The sequence below is a fragment of the Andrena cerasifolii genome, chromosome 1 (assembly GCF_050908995.1).
Source record: "Andrena cerasifolii isolate SP2316 chromosome 1, iyAndCera1_principal, whole genome shotgun sequence".
NCBI lineage: Eukaryota > Metazoa > Arthropoda > Insecta > Hymenoptera > Andrenidae > Andrena > Andrena cerasifolii.
Genome location: NC_135118.1, coordinates 13,291,794 through 13,311,290, shown reverse-complemented (window position 1 = coordinate 13,311,290; position 19,497 = coordinate 13,291,794). Strand labels below are relative to the sequence as shown.

The 19,497-nt window shown below is 40.9% G+C and overlaps 2 protein-coding genes across 7 annotated transcripts in view; both read left to right on the top strand.

Annotated features, from left to right (window-relative positions):
- LOC143372810 (uncharacterized) overlaps positions 1-19,497 on the top strand; it is a 307,489-nt gene that overhangs the window by 186,752 nt on the left and 101,240 nt on the right. The window lies entirely within an intron of this gene.
- The window catches only part of Foxo (forkhead box, sub-group O), a 222,970-nt gene that overhangs the window by 116,360 nt on the left and 87,113 nt on the right, over positions 1-19,497 (top strand). The window contains exon 2 of one of the 6 annotated variants that reach the window (XM_076819220.1): positions 1,537-1,615. The exons of the other annotated variants lie outside the window; for them this stretch is intronic. Within the exon in view, the coding sequence (XP_076675335.1) occupies positions 1,559-1,615 (57 nt within the window). The 5' untranslated portion in view covers positions 1,537-1,558. The remainder of the gene's footprint in view (positions 1-1,536; positions 1,616-19,497) is intronic. 6 annotated transcript variants of the gene reach the window in all.

The window sequence follows — 19,497 nt, the reverse complement described above, 5'->3', positions numbered from 1 at the left end:
TTTTCAAACGAAAACAACGATCAGTTATTAGCATTATCATTCTAATTATTCTACCATCGTGTTATTCGAACAAATTATTCAAACAAATGATCACGAATTATTCGAATAAATAGACGAAATAATTAGTCGCAAAGGGTAAATATTTATTATTTAAATAAAATATTGTCCTATAAATAATTTATTCGGACAATTACGGTACATGCGTATATGTACGAAACATGAGACATGAAACTTAAGAACTTCATACCTTGAAACATTAAGTAGTACCTATAAACAGACCTTTTTGTAGGAAGCTAAAAATTTAGCGAAGATTAATAAAGTTCTAAATTTAGCAATAATGTTCGAATATTCGAAAACTCCTAATTATTCGAAGAAATTATTCGAATAATTCGAATATCCGAATATTCACAGCTCTGTTACACAGTGTTTGCAGCTGTCCTTGTAATTATGAGGAATGTGGTGCAAATGAAATTCAAGTACTTGGGTATGTACTAGTGAATTCACCAATATACGATTTTTTTAGGTCACGCGTAAAGAACGCATCAGTATGCGTTCTCATACATTAAACAGCGATCATAAATCGAGGCTGCTGTTCTTCTACGTTCCCATGCTATCCATTTGAATGCGACGCATTAAGTTGCCCTTCCTCGTTCTGCGCAATTTTCAGCGCATTCGATGGAGCCCAGTCGGTGCCTAATTTAGTAGCGAGTGTCTCTGATCATCTCGCAAACGAGGCCTTTTTTGTCATGTTTGAAAAAGGAATCAGGGGGGTCATAAGGAAGCGAAGTTGCGCGCCCTTCCCGCAAAGGACTTCCCGCATCTCCCAGAAAGAAGGATATAACGTCGATTTCCCGTCTCCTGTTTGGTGGACAAGTTTCATTTGATTGATTGCAGCAACCCCTCTCTCGCCTTTCTTCGACCAGTCGAACGCCTTTCTTTCACCATACAACATCTTTCTGTCTTTTCCTTACTTCTTCACTGAGTTTTTCCGAGCAGGCATCCTCGGAAATAATTTCTCTGGGCGGGTATCGTAGGCCCTCGAGATACTTTCGAATTAGCAGACAAAATTCTTACTATTGCCAATCTGTTACCAATAGAAAGTCAATAATTACAGATTAAAGCGTTGCATTCGGTGTGACAGGTGGTTGTTCAGTGACTGAAGGGAGTAAAAAAAGAGAGCGCCTGAAGGCTTTATGGGAAGAAGTGTGCACGTGATGAGATAGTAACTACCTAGAGTCGATAAATCTGTATAAAGAAATATTTGAAAATCTACAATGATTGTATCCATAATGTGAGATGTAATCGTGTGTTTTATCTCGGAGATAAGACCGTAGCGGGATTCAACTGATACAGAATATTTGTACTATTTCGTATTTAGCGTGTCATTTTTTTTTCAAAGAGTTATGCTTTATTAAAAAAAAATAAGAAAACTGGTCCATTGTTTCCAACCAGTTTATTCATGTATAAATTAAAAATTACTCTTGTCAGCCTAAACATTTAGATCGTGCAAGATTTAACAATTTCCTCTTGTTGCAGGTAATATTCAAGATTACATTCTATGGCGTGTATCGTAGTTCATGGTACAACTAAAAGGGTGGTGATTCCTCATCCAAAAGTAAGTTGAAACTGTAGAATAATACTTTTTTTTTGATAATGTCTTCGAAAATTCAGGAACAAAATCATGCACTTGTCTGAATCTCGATTAAATTCCGTATACACCACTGTACTTACTTGTTTCTTCTACATAGTACTCGACGAAAGTCATTACAAATACAAATGCTGTTAATTAAAATTTCGACATTCTGCATTTATTTTTTAATGAGAAATCACTCCCCCCCATTTCAGTTTGGCTGCATCAGTTGCGATTATCATTTCACTGTACTGCAATGTACAAACCATCTTCCCTGCCTGCAAAGGAATAAGGCAGATGTCCCAATTACTGCCACTTTAATGATTTTACTTAATAAAAACGTAGCGTTTAAAGAATAGTGTACAATAATAATTAAAATATTAGTAAGAAAAATAAATGAAATGGTAGGTAATAGGGACACTGGCAATAATTGGGACATCTACCCTAAAATGGGGTTGGCTTAATGCATCCTACCGGGTTAATCTTTTTATAGACAAATTTTTCGACACTTTTAGAGCCATTATTTCCATGCCAGTTCATAGAAACTTGCGCATTTATTTCTCATTTTTTACCCTTTTCTATTCATTCCTTTCTATAACATCTGTTTACGTACATCAACACACCTCGAAAAAATCAATTTCTAATTTTCTATAATCATACATTTTCTGAAAGTACGAAGCTTTCAGCACACGATCGCGTCGACCACAAATCACGACAGCAAGAACACCTGTCCTCCAGCAACGACAATATCTACCTCATTCAAAGTCGTCCTAAAATATTTAATCGTATTTTATTCAGTAATACTTCCGCGCCGTTACATTCGCCTCGCACGCAAATGGAATTTATTAAATCGATAAAAGTTCGCAGTCCACAAAAATGTGTGTCACAGTGAGCCACTTTCTCCAAGCGTTCAGGTGTACGCAACCCCATAAGTAGGATCTCCGCCAATTTATCTCGCATCCCCTTGTTTCGGACGGCCAATCCGTATCACCCCTTTTTTTCCCACTTCCCTCTCGTCAGGCGAGCGTCGATGGTTCGCTGAAAACTGCCCGGCAGAAGTTTCCTCCGCGTCGCTGTCCGCGGTGGCACGCTCGCAGCGTAAACCGTGGTTCCTTTATTGCACACAACTAGTCCGTAAACTCGCCCTATCGCAGTCACGATAAAGGTCTCCCCTTTGTAATAGACGATCTATTTTTACGCAGCCGATCCAGCACGCTTATCGCGAAAACACTAAATCGGCTGTTCGCCGACATAAGCGTTTTTTCCGTCTCCTTCCTCCTCCTGCGCGGCTTTCGCTGCCCAATCGACCGATCAATTAGCGCTCTTTCATGTTTTTCCTTCGACGGGGTTGGACAATTAATGACTCGCGCCTCCTCGCTTATCCTCGTACATGACTCGTGTAATTCGTCCCGCCAGGTTCGACGGGGAAAAAATGAGTTTCGAGGGGGGTTCTCGTTCCTTGTCTCTTGATCTGCGTCTAATTCGGACGTTTTTACTGGAGAACCCGCGGCTCAAGGAAGCGTTTAGCGAGTGTTCAGGGATGAACGGGGCGCTTAGAAATTCCATTTGTGGCCAGTTCACTTATTCGTGAATCTTTTGGGGTATTTCTGTTTGCGCGAGATGACTTGAGAGTTATCAGAGTTGCACTTGTTTGATTTATTTTAGGCTGAGAAGTTGAAGAGAACGTGAGTTAGGTCTGCGATGGGTCACCATGAAAGTGAAACTTAGAATTTTACTAGCGTTTGTAATTGGTATCGGCTTTCTCCATTTCTGTACATTTTCAGCCTATAACCATTTCCAAAACAGCTGGCTAACCTGTATGCTCCTTTCGCTGTAACACCTTCTATACTTTTTTTTTATATTAAGCATTTCAAGCCTTAGGCTTGCATCTGCTTTGCATTAAGAGTAGGTAGCTATATTACATGAATGAATCTTATATTAAATTTAGAACATTTCGATTTATACATACATAGGTGGTGTGTGACTTATATATATATATTTGTCCCCGCATAACTCCTCAGCATATGGACTGATTTTGATGATCTTTTTTTTATTCGAAAGAGGGCGAAGACACCCAGTGTTCCCAACATATACTGCATCAACATTGGCCCAATATTTTGCCAGTTCTGGTTAATAATAAGGACTATTGTCACCTAAGTATTATTATTTTTTAAAACTGAAAAGTTAAATATATAAAAAAAATGTAAAAATTAAAATCAACTTCAAAATAATAAAAATGCACTAAAAAGTAAAAAATATATTTTTTCCTTATTTAATGTACGAATCTCATATTTTTTAAGTCGCCGCCTCATCATTTGCACTGTGTAAATCTGACGCCGACCTAAAAAATACGAAAGTCGTAGATTAAATAAGGGAAAAAATTATCTTTTACTTTGTAGTGCATTTTTATTATTTTGAAGTCGATTTTATTTATTTATTTTTTTAATTTTCTTATTAAGATAAATGAATATGTGTCTACAGTTTACTGATTAAAACATTCCTTGTACTGTTGTACAGTGAGCACTGTCATAATATGTGGTTCAGATCTTCTAGACCTTGTGTACATTAACATACAGGGTTAACGTTTATACCTGTTCGACCAATAGAAGCTGGTAGACAGTACCGATCGACTCTACATCTATTAAAGCTGGCTATAAATTCGCGAGAAGAATTACATTTGGCACCTTCTACGTTTACAGACGATTTAAGATTCTGTACACTTTCTTTTCCCATTCTATACCTACTGCATTCGTCATCGAGTGAATATTTTCCAATTTTATTCACGGTTCCCTTGAGAAGTCAAGCAATGTAAGTACCTTGGTACTTCTATAAAATTTCTATCAGCTTCTTAGCTTCTCGTCCCTTGATGTAATTGCGACACATCCTAAGCATGCCAACTCCGTCGCAATTTAATAAACATTTCCCTGTATCCCGAAGACCGTTCACCTGCACAGAACAGGAACAGTACAACGGTGAAGCTGCTTTGCTACCGTTGCCGTTACTGGAGCCTCCACCTTTTTTTCTCTCCTCTCACCAGTCCTGCGAGGGAAGAAAACATTCTTGCCGTCGACTTCACGCCGTCTTATCGTCGCGTCGGCTTCTGGCGTGAGCCGGGGTTATTAATTACGGGGGGCGAACAGCTGGATATCATAAACAGGTTCAGTTGTCCCTGCTCGGAGAAAAGGAAGAGAGTTTGTGAGACGCAACGCCGTTGTGGTTTCATAAGGCGGAAAATATACCTATGCAGCTTCCTCTCGCACCGTTGATATGTCCAGATACTCGTGTTTTCCGGTGCCCAAGGCGTTGTTTGACGATTCACGTAATTACGCAAATAAAACCCCCACAGAGCGCGCACCCTCGCTGCCGCGTCTTAAGATACAATATATAAGTAGTAACTCTTTGTATTCCCGCGCTAAAGACATATTTTGTCACATCCATTCTCATTACGGTCGGAGCTGACTACCGTGGGAAACACTCTTCCAAATTAATCCACCATGAAAGACTAACAGGGAAATTTGAATTTTATCAGGCGTCGGTGTTTAATAGTTTTCCTTACCCTTGTGTTGAAATCCTCTGCTCGCTTCTCTTTTTCTATTTTCTATTTCTCCGTCTTACCAGCGTATTTTTTTATTAAGTCTTGTACAGACCACGATGACTGATACCGAAGATGTTGGAAACGAGAAGAAACAGTCACCTCCTATATTCCACCTCAAATATTCTTTATTCGCACTCGTTTGCGTGACGGTATCATCGAAACCCTCTTAGCCTCTCCTATCCCCGTTCTCGGTTTCTTTTTTTCATTCCTGCCGCCACGCCTCGTCTTGTCCTTATTAGTTTTCGGATATCCGCATCTGTGCCAGATTCGAGACAGACGCGGCGGCAGGGGAAGGGAAAGAGAGAGAGAGAGAGAGAGAGAGAGAGGGCGGCCAGCGTTGGTTTAATCGAAAAAATGCGGCATCTCTCGTGGCCGACATCATTTTCTCCCGGCGTCTCGTCTCGGGAATGAAATTTCCTGCAGCGAGACCCCGAGACCAGCGGAGAGATCACGCGGAGAAGAGGAATCGTTATCAATGGTGTCAGGGTCCCGTGGCTCGTTTTACCGCAGAGTTATCCGAGTATCCGATCGGAGCTATTTGATCGCGCTTACTCCAGTCAAGTAGAGTGTAATCGCGCCGGTTGAGCTTGCTACGTTACTGGAACGGCGGGCAATCCGTCGTTACAGCGGCGGTTAATTGTTATCGCCACTGCATGACACGGTGGAAAGAATCCGATCGGGAACGGGGCTGATAAGCCAGGGTTTCTTCATGGCCGTTGCATCGGAGCCAGTAGCGCGGCCGTGGACAAATTTTGACGCCCGACTGGACTCTGACCAACGATCGATCGCTCTCGATTTGAACGGCGAGGGCTCTTTTGCGCGGGACACTTCTGTGGACATTTTCGATGTGTTAAGGCCTTTTCACGCGTGGCACTTTCATCTGTTACTGGTATGCGCTGGACGTCTTCAGCTAGGGCTTGTTTGTACGAGGCACTTTGATTTCTGAGTGGTGCGCTGAGAATATCTTCGGTTAGGCCCTTTCCATACATGTCACTTTTCTCATTTACGATTAATTCATTTTGGAAATATTTAGGTAAGACCTTCTCACACGAGGCACTTCTTTTATCTGTGCCTGGTGGTACATTTTAGATGTATTCAGTTGGAGGATTTACGCAAGGGCTATTTTACTTACTGATTGGAGCACTCTGGGTACGTTCAGGTAGAGCTGTTTTAGACGAGATATTTCTTTGGCTTGCGACTGGTATCTGGAATGTGCCGTAAACTGGGGGAACATTGGCAGTACAGGGTAACATTGGCATCTGCTTAACATCTATTAAAAAGGAAAAGGAAATCAATTTTATGCATTTTCACACTGGTGGTGCAATCACAAACTATGTAATGTTATAATAGGGTACCTGAACCAAATTGAAAAATGTTAATTAGAAAAAAATATTAAGCTATAAAATAGAGGGCATTGACCATGAAAAGAAATAAATTTAAATGTTAATGTAAGTTCAGATGTGGTAAAACTTTAACTTTTTAAGGACACAAGTTTTATGCATTTCGACACTTGTAGTGCATTCACAAAAAATGCATTGATATGATAGGATACTTAAAGCAAATGGAAAAATGTTAATCTTTATATTATATAGCAGAATGTTCCAAAAACATGCCAATGTTCCCCCAGTTTACGGTATTCACTTACAAGAGGAGGACACCATGTGATAGAGACCGAGTTTGATGAGCCTTGGCACGATGGGTGTATGTCGAAAATAAGTAAATAGGTGTCCGAGCGTTTCTGCCAATGGGGCTTAATAATAGAGATATTTACATGGAAATTATTAAACATTTCATAGTGGCCGGGGGTTTTAATGAGTAAAAATCCCACACTACCCTGGCGCCCCCAGGGGATTCCCCTCTGAAGGAGTCGGGGTGTCTTTTATAATTATTTTTAAATTTTATAAATTTTTTTTATAAATTTTTTTTTAACTTGGGGATATCTTGAAAAGACACCCCGACTCCTTCAGAGGGAATCCTCCGGGGGCGCCAGGGTAGTGTGGGATTTTTACCCATTAAAACCCCACAGCCACTAAGAAATTTTTAATAATTTCCATGTAAATATCTCTATTATTAAAGCCCTTTGGCAGAAACGCTCGGACACCTATTTACTTATTCTCGACATAGATCCATCGTGCCAAGGCTCATCAAAATCGGTGCTACCACATGGTGTCCTCCCCTTGTTAGTAGAAGTAGCAGTAGCGTAAAATAAACGGAGAGCGTGAATTTCTCCGCAGGAAGGCCCTAACTCCAACTTGCACCTTAATTCAGTGCAGAAGTTTGGTTATTCGCGACAACACATTCGTGTAATATTTCAAATCGTACCTTCTGATAGAGAAGCTACTCAATGTCGAAATGACCCATCACCGAGCTGAAGATTGGTCGGGATAACCGGTCGATAGCACGACCAATCGATATCGACCGGTGATATCAGTGGATTAACAAAACTTCTGCTCCTCGAAGCTCAAGTCCTTCATGTCCGTTTCGCCTCCAACTACTTGAAACTGTAGTGCCCAGAGCAGGAATATTCAAGTGATAGAAATGTAGTCGAAAATATTTGATAAGCTTGCGAAATAAAGTCAAATACCAGTATCCGAGCACCTCGTTCTCTCCATTTCTGGATTTACCCAATCCTCTCCCTTCACCAGCATTAAACTTCATAATGGCCCAATAAAAATCCATTTAAACGCGTAATTAACCACGAGCGCCCACAAAAATCGATATTCGCGCAGGAATTTGTTGCGTAATATGCCAGCTGTACGCCGCAGGTAATCGGTTCCGGTGTCGATTTCTAGGATCCAGCTGGATATACCGGTCCCATTTCTTCGCACAAAGTTGCTCAGCCGACTAGAAGGCTTTAATTAAAATGGATCACCCCGGCGAATCGATATCGCATTGCCGCGTCAGTCATCTCGATTCGTAATAATTCCGCATGTGCTTGGACGTCGGGCCACGTGTCGGCGTACCTACGAGCATCGCCTGGTTATCTTGCACGATGATAGGTGAGTCTAATGGAAATGCGCGCTTCAGATGCGTGTTTCCGTTACGCAACCGGCTATCGAGCACGTTGCTTTGCTGCGTGCACCGTAATTAAGTAAAATTATGAAAAACGACGACACCGAAGGGAGGACGATGCACAGCGACCTGGTTCAACCAAAGAAGACTAATAAACGGAAGCCCGTATAAACGGCTTAGTTCTGTATACATAGTTAGGACTTTTTTGCAATGATACCAATGCGCTAATCCTTTCACAACTTTAAGGGTACTTTATTTAACATTATAACAAGTGAAAAAAAATTATAACAGTAAAATTATAATAAATACAAAAGAAATATAGCAGTATCTGAAATTGTTTTTTTTTTCGAGATGCAAAACGGCACCGGTTATAGCGCCTCTGGTAGTTATGTGAAACAGACCAATAATTTCTTTTTTCAATTTATGTATCAATTGTAAGAATATGAACCACGAATGGTGTGAAAAAATTGCATGTTTTAAAAATAGCAGAACTTCAAATATTGTCGCCAAAAATTCGCGTTTTAGTTGTTTAAAAGCAGTAGCTAAAATTAATAATTTGGTGGTATTCTGCGGAATATTATAAACTAAAAGTGTGGAAAATTTGAAGTCGATTGGTCAAATAGTTTTTGAGTTACCTCCGGCGTCAATTTTGAAAAAGCGGTATCGAGAAAGCCGCGTTTAAAATGCGTTTTAGGTATGCTCGGCGCTCGCGGGCGTGCTGGCTCACCAGGCTATATTATCAATACGCAGTTGAATTTCGACCTATAACTTTGAGAATATATTTTCGAAATGTTTCAGAAGCGAATTGTGGAAAAATTTTTGTTTCTATTTTTCCTTCGATTTGTACGGCCTTCTCCCCTTAATGTAGCCAGATTACACAGAGTGTTTTATGTGTGTCTGTGTGTATCTAATGAACGAGCATGCCACAAGGGTTGCTATCGTCGATTGTGGCTAGACGTTTAAATATTCTTCGAATCTCAAACATTTTCGGATAGCCTTCGTTGCGTTGGTGTCATCGAAATCGTGCCAGCACAACAAATTTCGGTATTGAACTGAATTCATAAATAGAAGTGCTGTGCGAAATTTAGGCCGCATTAAAGGACCTGCGTGCTTCTAGCGCAGTCGCAAGGTTTGTTAAATTTCAATCTGCAGGCCTGGCTAACCGATTTCCCGAGCACGAAACGATCACTGCGATCCTTAACGACCGAAGAAATTTCGAGGCGAGATCCCAGATAGCAGGGCCTTTGATTCGACGCCGGTAACGTCGGCTTCGCGTGCCCGCGGCTCTGGCAGCCGCGCGCGCCCGCTCCGAATGCTTTAATTTAGCAGGTCGCGTAGAACAGGGCCACGTCGCCAAGAAGTTAACTGTCGCGGGGCAACTGGAACGAGCCGTTGTCTACCTCGCAATCTTCCATTCCATGGGCAATTAACCGATTCGGGGATCGTCGGTGCGCAAGCCTGATCCGAGATCTGGATCGCGGACAGCCGCGCCCGTCCCTAGCCGTTGGGACGATTCGACGTTGGCCCAGGCGTCGCGACGCCGCGTGGGCGTCAAGGGCATCCATCATGCCTTCGCGTGAATTACCACCGCACCCCCAACCTAACCTAAGGGGTTTCCAAAGAAGACGGAGCAGCGCTGGGCGGGGAAGGGAAGCTGGAGAAGTGGAAGAAAGATGTCCAAACCGAATCTCACGGTCGCTTCTCAGGCGACGAGTCTTCTTTACGTCTAGTTCTACCATTTCCACCCGTCCTTCGCTGGTTTCTTCCGCGCTGCGTCCTTCTTTGCGCCCCGCCCCCCTCTTCTGGCACGTTTCTTTCTCGCCTCTCTCTCTCGACAGCTTCTTCCGCGAGTTCATTTACTTCCGTTGCTCTTGAGCGCTGGTAGACCGCGGGGAGTTAATCAGCTGCGCATGATTTCTTCGGTGGGGAGATAGTTTTAATTTGCAGGGTGCCGTGTTGACGCGAAAGGTTCGAGCTGTTTTCTCACTTTTATGTTTGGTGGCTTTGGGGGCTTGTGTTTGAAACGCCTGGTTTTTTGGAAAATCAATTCCACGTCGTCGTTTCGGTTTTGTGTACGTAATTGCGAAGAATGTAATTTGTAAGTTAAAATTGGAGGAAAAGAAAAACGTGGCTCAGCTTTGATAGCTGTTTTTAAGCTTGGCCTGGAATCCTTACGTTCCTTTTGTGAGGATTGGAGGTAGCTGTGACCACTTTAGCGATTGAAATTTTAATTTTATAATTGGTGCAGATGATTCCAAGTACCTGTAGATATCTTGGACCGTACTCGTAAATAGAATTGACTAGAAACTGTTGATGATTTAGTTGGTGGCTTCCTTATTATAATCTCGATTCATCCTCTGTGCACTCTACAGTATTACTTTTTGAAAATTTGGAAACTTAACCCCTCAGCGACCGACCCCTGAAACAAAAAACGGACCGCGATGCCCGGGTCCTCGGAACGAAAACCTCCACTGTTTTCCCGGGCGGTATAGGCGAAATACGATTTTAAGGGGTCATGCTCAGTCAGGAGGCCGAAAAAAGGGTGGTCTTTGGAAATTTTTCTCTCAAAAGCTATAACACATTTATCAAAAAATCTTTTTTCCTTTTAAGCATTACATCTAGTACCGTGCATTGTATTTTTTTTATTTAAAAATATTTATCAATAACTTAGTTATATTTTTAAGTAAAAAAAATACGAAGCACGGTACTAGATGCAATTCTTAAAAGGAAAAAAGATTTTATGAGAAATGTGTTATAGCTTTTGAGTAAAAAATTTCCAAAGACCACCCTTTTTTCGGCCTCCTGACTGAGCATGCCCTCTTAAAGTCCGTACGAGATACGGAGGCGGGCGACCAGTGAAAAACTTAAGATCCGTACCAGATACTGAGGTGGTCGTTGAAGGGTTAAAAAGACCTCCGAATGAACCTGAAACTCTTGGAATTTGCTTCGTCGATCTCTCTAATTTTTATTTAAAATTAATTTAATACTCTAATTTCAATGTTCTTAAGTGGTGCTTGACTCACAATTCGTGTGGATGCTTCCTGCGTCCACATACTTACCTAAAATAATCGCGAAATAGAAGGAAAGGAGGAAGTGAAAATATCTCCGCACCAACGAAAGATGCGAGCCAAATCATTCACCGGCAAATTGACAGATGTACGTATATACGTACGAACATGGGGATTCGGAATAGTTAGAGGACGAAGACGATTTTCGGAGGGATGATTCGTAATTTTATCCTGAGCCAGTCACTTCGAGGCCACGGACAGTGACGAATAATGGATATTCTGTCGGTGATGGAGAGGAAGGTAGGGAGAAGTGGATGGAGGTCTCCGCGATAAATTCGAGCTATATTTTTCACGGTGGAACCATCGCGCTTCCACGTCCTCATAACCGGCACAAATTGCGCAAAAATACTACCACGTATAAATTGTGGGGAAATCGGCGCACGCCGACAGTCCGGAACTCCCGGATCTAATTTGAACGAAAGCCTTTTCCACTTCTGACCGTATCCTCGCCCCTGTATCGTATACAGGCGACAAAAATGTCTCCATATTCATTTTTAAAAATGTCCACCGTCCAGCTCGGGTAGTAGCGTTTAATAGATACCCCTGGAATTCGTTACTCGGCTTCCGCCGGCAGATTCTTCCTATTTATCGTAGAATTAATGGTTGCTGGTTTATAATCTAACGGTGATGTAGAGGGTGGTCCAACGAGTTTGTAGTCTCGCGAGATTAAATGACTCATTTATGCGTCGTTTAACGAAATGATTTCTTAAACGAAAATTGTGTTTCGACAATGGAGATTTACAATGCAGTAATTAGTTTTAGTTCTTGCGGATACGTGGACCGTAATCTTGAATACCAAATATTTTACACAGCGTTCGAAATTTCACAGTGAAATCTTGGGTACGAAAAAATGGATGTAACTTCTCCCGATGAAGAAACAAATAACAAAATGTTAATTATTTTATTTTATATCTCTATAAGTATACAGATTTCAGTTGATACATTTCCTAAAAGAATCATCTAATTACCAGTTTTGTAAAATTATCAAATCAGACAAATTCACAGCAGACAATAAAATTCTGCCTTCCTTAGTTAAAAATTCCTATCTAGCACTTCGAAACATCCGAGCAAACTGAAGTTTTATTATTTTCTTTCTGCCTTCCTTACAAAAAATAATAAACAAATTAGATTGTTTCTAGATCTCTACGAAACACGTAGGGTTTTCTAACTTTATTTAAAACGTAAAAGATGCGCGGAACTTCAAATATTTCTACATTTCTTGAAAAATGGTAAAATGCTAGATAGGACATTTTAACTAAGGAGAGCAAAATTATTCAGAATATGTATTATCATTAAGCGTCCTTATTGTACAAATAAAATGATCAAGAGAAAAGAAAAAAAAAGAAAGGAAAATAAGAGCAAGAGATGTAAAAGTAGCTTTAAATTCCCTATCGTTCATCAAATGTAATAATAATAAACCCTTCATCGCACGAAGATAAAAAGGCCAAGATACAGCGTAACTACTGCTATCGAATCTAAAACCTTACCCCTAAAAATTTACCGCGAACCAACGTGTAAAGCATGCAGACGCTATTTTCATGCATTTAAACGCGGCATCGCGAGATTTACAATGGCGAGCATAAAACACCGGAGCGACGCGGGTGGCAGCGGGCTGGCCTATGGGGGAATTACCACTCTAACCAGGAGAGCCTGAAAACAACCGGACGGGGGAAGGCGCACGATGGGGCTCCGATCAATTATCTCCACCTATGTCGCGATAAACTTTTGAACTTTCCTTCTGGATATCGGGCAGCTCTTTTCTATTTGCCGATATTTCAGCCACGATAAAGGGACCGGGGCAAGGTCTAGACTGGCCGAGTCGATAAAGGAATCTATTACCGCGGAAGAAGTAGGGGCCAGGAGAACGCGGACCACCGAATTTTTCAGCTTCCCCGAGATTACAATATAGTGTTTTCTTTATCCGCCGAGGGAACCGTTTCTCGATAGTCTGACGAAGCCAAACGGTTTCTTTCCTAGGAGATTTGTGGCGTTCGCGAGGCTGGGGGTTCTTCATTGGAAGCAGCGTCGCTGACGTTAGTCGAGCTCCTGTTAACATTAATTACCATTGTTTAATGATACGTTGCTGCAAATAGAGCGCCGTTTATACAGTGGCGATTTATAAACCGTCACTTGCTCGTAAATTCTCCGTCAATCCTGACCTTGTTCGCTTCCGAATCGCCTTGGAATCGAATTCCAATCATTCGGAAGGTCTCGGTGTTCCACGACAGCCTTAACCAGTGTTGACGGATCGTCGAGCTCGGAGAATCGAAACTTCGTGCGCCCTAGTACCCATCGGGCAGAGAACCCTACAGTGAAATCACAGCTTCGTTAAACTCGTCGCAGTTAAATATTCAAATACCCAGCAGTGGATGCGTCGATATAATTCCCAAGAAGAATTCACGAACGTCGGGCGATAGCTTGGCATGGAACCCCGATCCCAATCTGAACTCGAAACGCGGGGACCATGCAATCTTTAAGAGGGGGCGGGGAGAGAAAAAAAGGGCGGGGAGGTAAGAATACGAGAGACACGGATGCTAGAATGCGAATCGGCCGATCAAAGGGGGAAGTGAACCGAGGTGAACGCAGTTGGGGAATATCCTTTCCTCGCTATCTGAAAGTAAGGAAATGGAGAGGAAACTGATTGGAGCTGTTAACGTAAATACGCGAATCGACGTACACGATCGGAAATCGGGATTAGCGAATTGGCTCACTGTTTCTCCTTTATACCCACTTCCAGCGCTCTTTCTATTATCCCCTTTCGGCCCCTCTGTCTCGCCCTTCTCCATCTTCCTTCTCTTCGTTCTCCTGCATCCCCCTCGTGGCTGGTGACCCTCCCTGCTCCCCGTTTCCCTGCCCTCCTTCGCCACCCCGCTCGGCCGCCGCTCAGTCACCGTTGCCAGTTCACCACCGACGGAATTGAACGTTCGATCTTACATTTTGGCTGCCAGTCTGGATCTCTGATTTGAGTGGTCGCAATCGGGCGGAACCCGCTTCCAGCTTTCGAGACTCGGGGCGAATTAACCGAACCTCCTTGTCGCAGAATTACGTGCCGGTGACCGTTGTGTGCGTGGCACTCTTCTCCCTGATATCTCTTGGCGCTCGCCCCGGGCTCCAGGATAGGCCGTCCTTTCTGCAGAAGCTTGCCTGGCAGATACAACTTTTCGAATTCCAGCAGACCCAGTTTGCGATTTGAACGCTGGCCACGTGCTCCTCGAAAACGCGCACTCGGCGCCCTATTTCTGTGCTTGCCGCGGATTGCCAGATGATTTTGATTGTTGTCCGGTGGCCAGGTGATTTGAATGTACAGTAGAACGTCGGTCATCCGAATATCGGTTAGCCGAAGAATCGATTTTTGGGAGACAGAGAGAGTGACTCGCTTGTAGTATTACAAGTTGTTGCTAGCACTGTTTACATTTTTTAAACGCGTATTCACACGTATAAATTTAAATTATACTATGCGTCGGGGAAAAGAGTGGTGCCGAAATTGGAAGGGAAAGTAAATATTGTTGAACGTTTAGAAAAAGGTGAGAGTGTTTCTAATTTAGGGATAATATAATGGTGGAATGTCTGTGGTAACTGGAATTAAAAGGAATTAGTCAGAACTATTAGAATTTCTAAGTGCGTTGGATATCGAATTAAGATGGGCAAACGCACAAAAAGAAATAGATGTACATGTATTTATTTTAGGAGGAATACGAAACTTAGCTATATCTAAAAACGAGTGATTTGCTTTCTGTGTTTCACTTAAGGGGTTATGCCTAGTCAGGCGGTCGAAAAGAGGCGAATATTTGTGATTTTTTTTTGAAGAAGCGGAAGCGTATATTTTTACAGAACTTTTTGCGCTTAAAAGAGCAATATTTAAAGAACTTTTGGTATTTTTTTCGTAGAAAAATATTTACGTTTATAATAAAATAACAAGCGACATCCAAGAAGCATTTTTAAAAATTTGGTTTTGCGGTGAGCATTGCCATTCGGAACTAGATTATCTAAAATTAAAAAACAAAAAAGATTTCGTTAGTATATTAATGTATCCTCATGTTGACGGAGGGGATTTTCGAAATATTAATTTAAAAGAAAATGGCGGCTATTTAAAGTTGAAATCCTGATTTTTTCCCCGTGATTTTTGCACGATTTTTCCGCTTCTTCAAAAAAAATTCACAAATATTCGCCTCTTTTAGACCGCCTGACTAGGTATAACCCCTTAACATTTATTTTCGCCATTGTACCATATCAAGGTTGTTTGATTACCAAACGTTTTATGACATATTTGCAACTTTGCTTCGCCTAGACCGATTATCCGAAGAATCGTTTATCGAAACGACTTTGTCTCCATATTAATTCCCATAATCGACGTTCTGCTATAATTGATTATGGTTGAGTGTGGAAGCGTGTCAAGTGAAAATGCAAAATTTCCAGTGCTAGAGGCAGTGGTATAATAATAGGCACCCATAGGTGTTGACGTTCGTCGATTGCGAAGGATTACTGAAATTTTAAGGTTCTTAAGGATTTCTTGGCGTGATTGCTTGGTGTTATAACCACTTATGTTATATTGGATGCAAATCTTGTCTGGTTGGAATTAATTGTAACCTTTTAGGATTGATAGGATACTGATAAATTGATTATATGTATTCAGTATACAGTTAGCTTCGTTCGTGGTCTATGAATGTACTACTCAACTGAATATACTGAATATTGATAGCACCTATACAGAATGTGATACCTGAAATTACCTACTGTTTTGATGTACTTATGTCAGTGGTATTGTATCTATAAAGGAATCTGTGTCATTTGAAGAGGGACAGGAATTTGGTAAAATGAAATATTTTCTGTCTAAATTGCTCCGCAAATTGATGTTAGAGCCAGCGTGTATGACAGCTGCAATTTATGTCCGATGAAACTGACGCGGTTTAAAGTATGTGAAAATATAGGTTAATACAATTATCACCATAAATAACTCGGTGCACAAGGCATAGTACGCTAAAATTAAAACTTTTATTACGCTTGTCAACGAATTACTAATAAGGTTTACAGACAAATATTGAGATTCCACTGTACCATACGCGGGCTGCCGTTGCTCGCCCTTCCACGTGTAATATCGATGCAATTGTTAATTTAATTAGTAGTAATCAATGCATACACCGGTAAAAATTAATCATACGGATATCATTTTTGGATTTCGCTCGGGGAATTAAATTAAATTTGCCGTCTCGATGATTCATGTCACGAATGTCTCATCAATTTCATTTTTCCTCATCCATACTCATTTGTAATGTATTGAAATGCGACCGAAAAATCGGCATATGCCTGCCTTATCCTTGCCGCAATATTTGTGGATCTGTCACTCTACGACCCTTTCTATTAGCGGAGCGTCCTGCGGTACCGGCCGCTCTAAGTTTTTGTACTATAATTTGGGCTATTGTTGGTAAAAATCAAAAAGTAATTTATAGCACAAATTGTGCTTAATAATTGGGGACAAATGGTTTTTCTTAAATTTTATCATAAAGATTAATAATTCGCTGGAATAAAAAAGTTGTAATTTGCAGCGAACGAAAAATTGTCGTCCAGTACCGGCCAACTACTTAGTTTAAACCTTAAACGTATTAAAACTCTGGTAATACTGAAGAAAAAAGAACGTCACAGGAATACGTTGCTCAGGACTATAGTATTTATTTGTTTCTCTATCGACAGTGCAGTTAATAAAATTTTCATCGATAGCAACTTTGTTATTTATAGCGTGCATGAGATATATTGTAAATTGCCAGATGATAGGTTAACGGTATTTGGAATTTTATTATTTAGCTACTGGTGCTGTCGGAAAACTGTCAGCGGTCGAAGCCCGAAGAACAAAGTGATTTAGAACAAGTGTAATACGAGATTGTCCAGTACCTAGTGGAAAGTTAATTAAATTATATTCGGCAGAAAATATGCAGTTCACTGTGCTCAAGCACTTTCATTGGCCAGCTATAAGTAGATACACTTGCTTATTCAGCATAAGCTGAACGCTGTCAACTCTGAGAGGAAACATACTTCCATGATGTGGATAAAAATTATTAAGATTAATGAATTATGCATATCTACATTAAAACTCTCGTTACTCCTCCAGTGTTAGGTGAAGGAATAAACCAAGGTGGCTTAAATATATTTATACAGAGATCAAAATTTGGGTTACAGGCAGAGTGTCATTATGTAGGAAACCCATTGCAGGAAGTGGGTTATTACTTAATCCACTCTGATCCAAAGAGTTAACAGATCTTTCCGAGCCATTTATACACATCTCTCTGGCACTAACTACAAGAGCTCAGATTCCATCAGTTTCTTAAAATTCTCCAACTCCTTCACCTCAAGTGAAAATTATTTTTATGGTGAAAGAAACAAATACGAACGCTGCTGATATTATCTTTTAAAGAACATATCACCAAGAATAATACAAGCAAAAGGTCGACATTTTAACGTCCACAGTAAATGCAATCTGTGGCCTGATGCATTGTGCACTACTTTTGTACGAAATAAATTTTAATTTTCGCGAACTCTACTTGACCAATGTGGAGGAATACTCGAACGACGAGTTAACTCGTCTTCCCTAGTTAACAGGATAACGAAAGTGTGTCAGTTGGTTTCATCGGTAGCTGTCCATTCATCTTTAGCGAGCAAGACGAATCTCTTAGCGGAATCTCGTCTGTAGAGTAGCATCTATCACGTTCTATGGTTTCGCGATTTTACGGAGCGTAAGTACTCGCGTGCTTTTCGCCTGTGTGGACGCGTATGCACCGGTACAGAGTGGCTGTGCTATCGATCCGGCTTCGATCGTCCAGCAAATGCTTTTTACTAAATTGACCTCATCAATGAAATTGAATTAATGTGTACCGAGATGTTCGTGCAGATTGGTGGGATGGTCTTGTTGACAGTCTTGGCCGATCGCTTACCGGCCGCTATCTAATTACCTTGGAGCGTAAACGTGAGCGACGCAAGGGGATGTTAAAAACCGCCCCTGTATCACAGTTCCAATATTGTTAACATTCTGATCACGATACACATTGTGCTCCTGGAATTGAATCGGCGAAGTTAAGTAGTAGCCTAGTATTTAATGGGCAAGTGTTTGTGTTGCGTAAGTAAATTCAATTCTGAATTAATAGCTGCATGTAGATACGAATTATTATCCATCGAATGGCGGATGCGGGGTCCGTTTTGACCCACCGTAAATGTCAAGCTGCACGCGTTACTAATTATTAATAATGCTTCTTGAAGAATATGAATACTTTAGATCCTAACCAAATGAATACGTGATATAAAAGTTTATTTCGAAATTGGCAAAACGGAAGCTACATCCGACGTCTGGTGTTAGAAATGTAACTTTTAGTAGCTTTACGTTCCACTTTTTCAAGAATACCATATTTCATGATTCCTGCAGAATTACACATTTTGATATTCAGTTTTCTGCGCTATGTATAATATAATACCCTCATCTAAAGATAATTGCTTTTGGGGTTTATACACGTTAATGAATTTTAGTACGAGGTAATTCGATATGGGGGACATTTTGTATAATACATACATTCGAATTTTCTGTCATATTATCATTAATCTCGAAATTGAGAATTTTCGAGTTGAAATAAAGCCCATACACCATTGTCACTTTTAAAAGGACACGGATATGAGGAATATATTAATACAAACTCCTCATTAAGCTCGATTACACATAATATTCGACTTTTTTAAGGTAATCTACGAAGATTTTATTTTTATGTAAACAACTGCAGCGTCGTCAGGAAATAAAGATTTTCAAAATTGCAGCCAGTTATTCGAACTGCGTGGAATTTTTTAGTAAGAAAGTACGATAAAATCCTTCTCCTTTCCGTATGTCCAACAGTGATACTTAATTTTCTAACAAAATTTTATGCATTGATTCCGCCCTATCAATGATAACGCGCATCTGCTTATCTTTTCTTTAAATATCCAACTTTATAGTCGCAACGTACACGGAGTCAGTTGCTTGAGGCCTTAGACTGTTCTGAAACCACATTAGCAGCCACTTCCTTCCCATCAAGAGGTCTTTCAGAAACGTAACGTGTATTGTGACAAGACAAACACCACATCCGTGGTAATAAAAATAAGCTTCTGCTTCCTGACATTCTTACTACACCGCAATTGGGTTAAATTAATGCCATTAACGATACGCTCTGATGTTTTACACA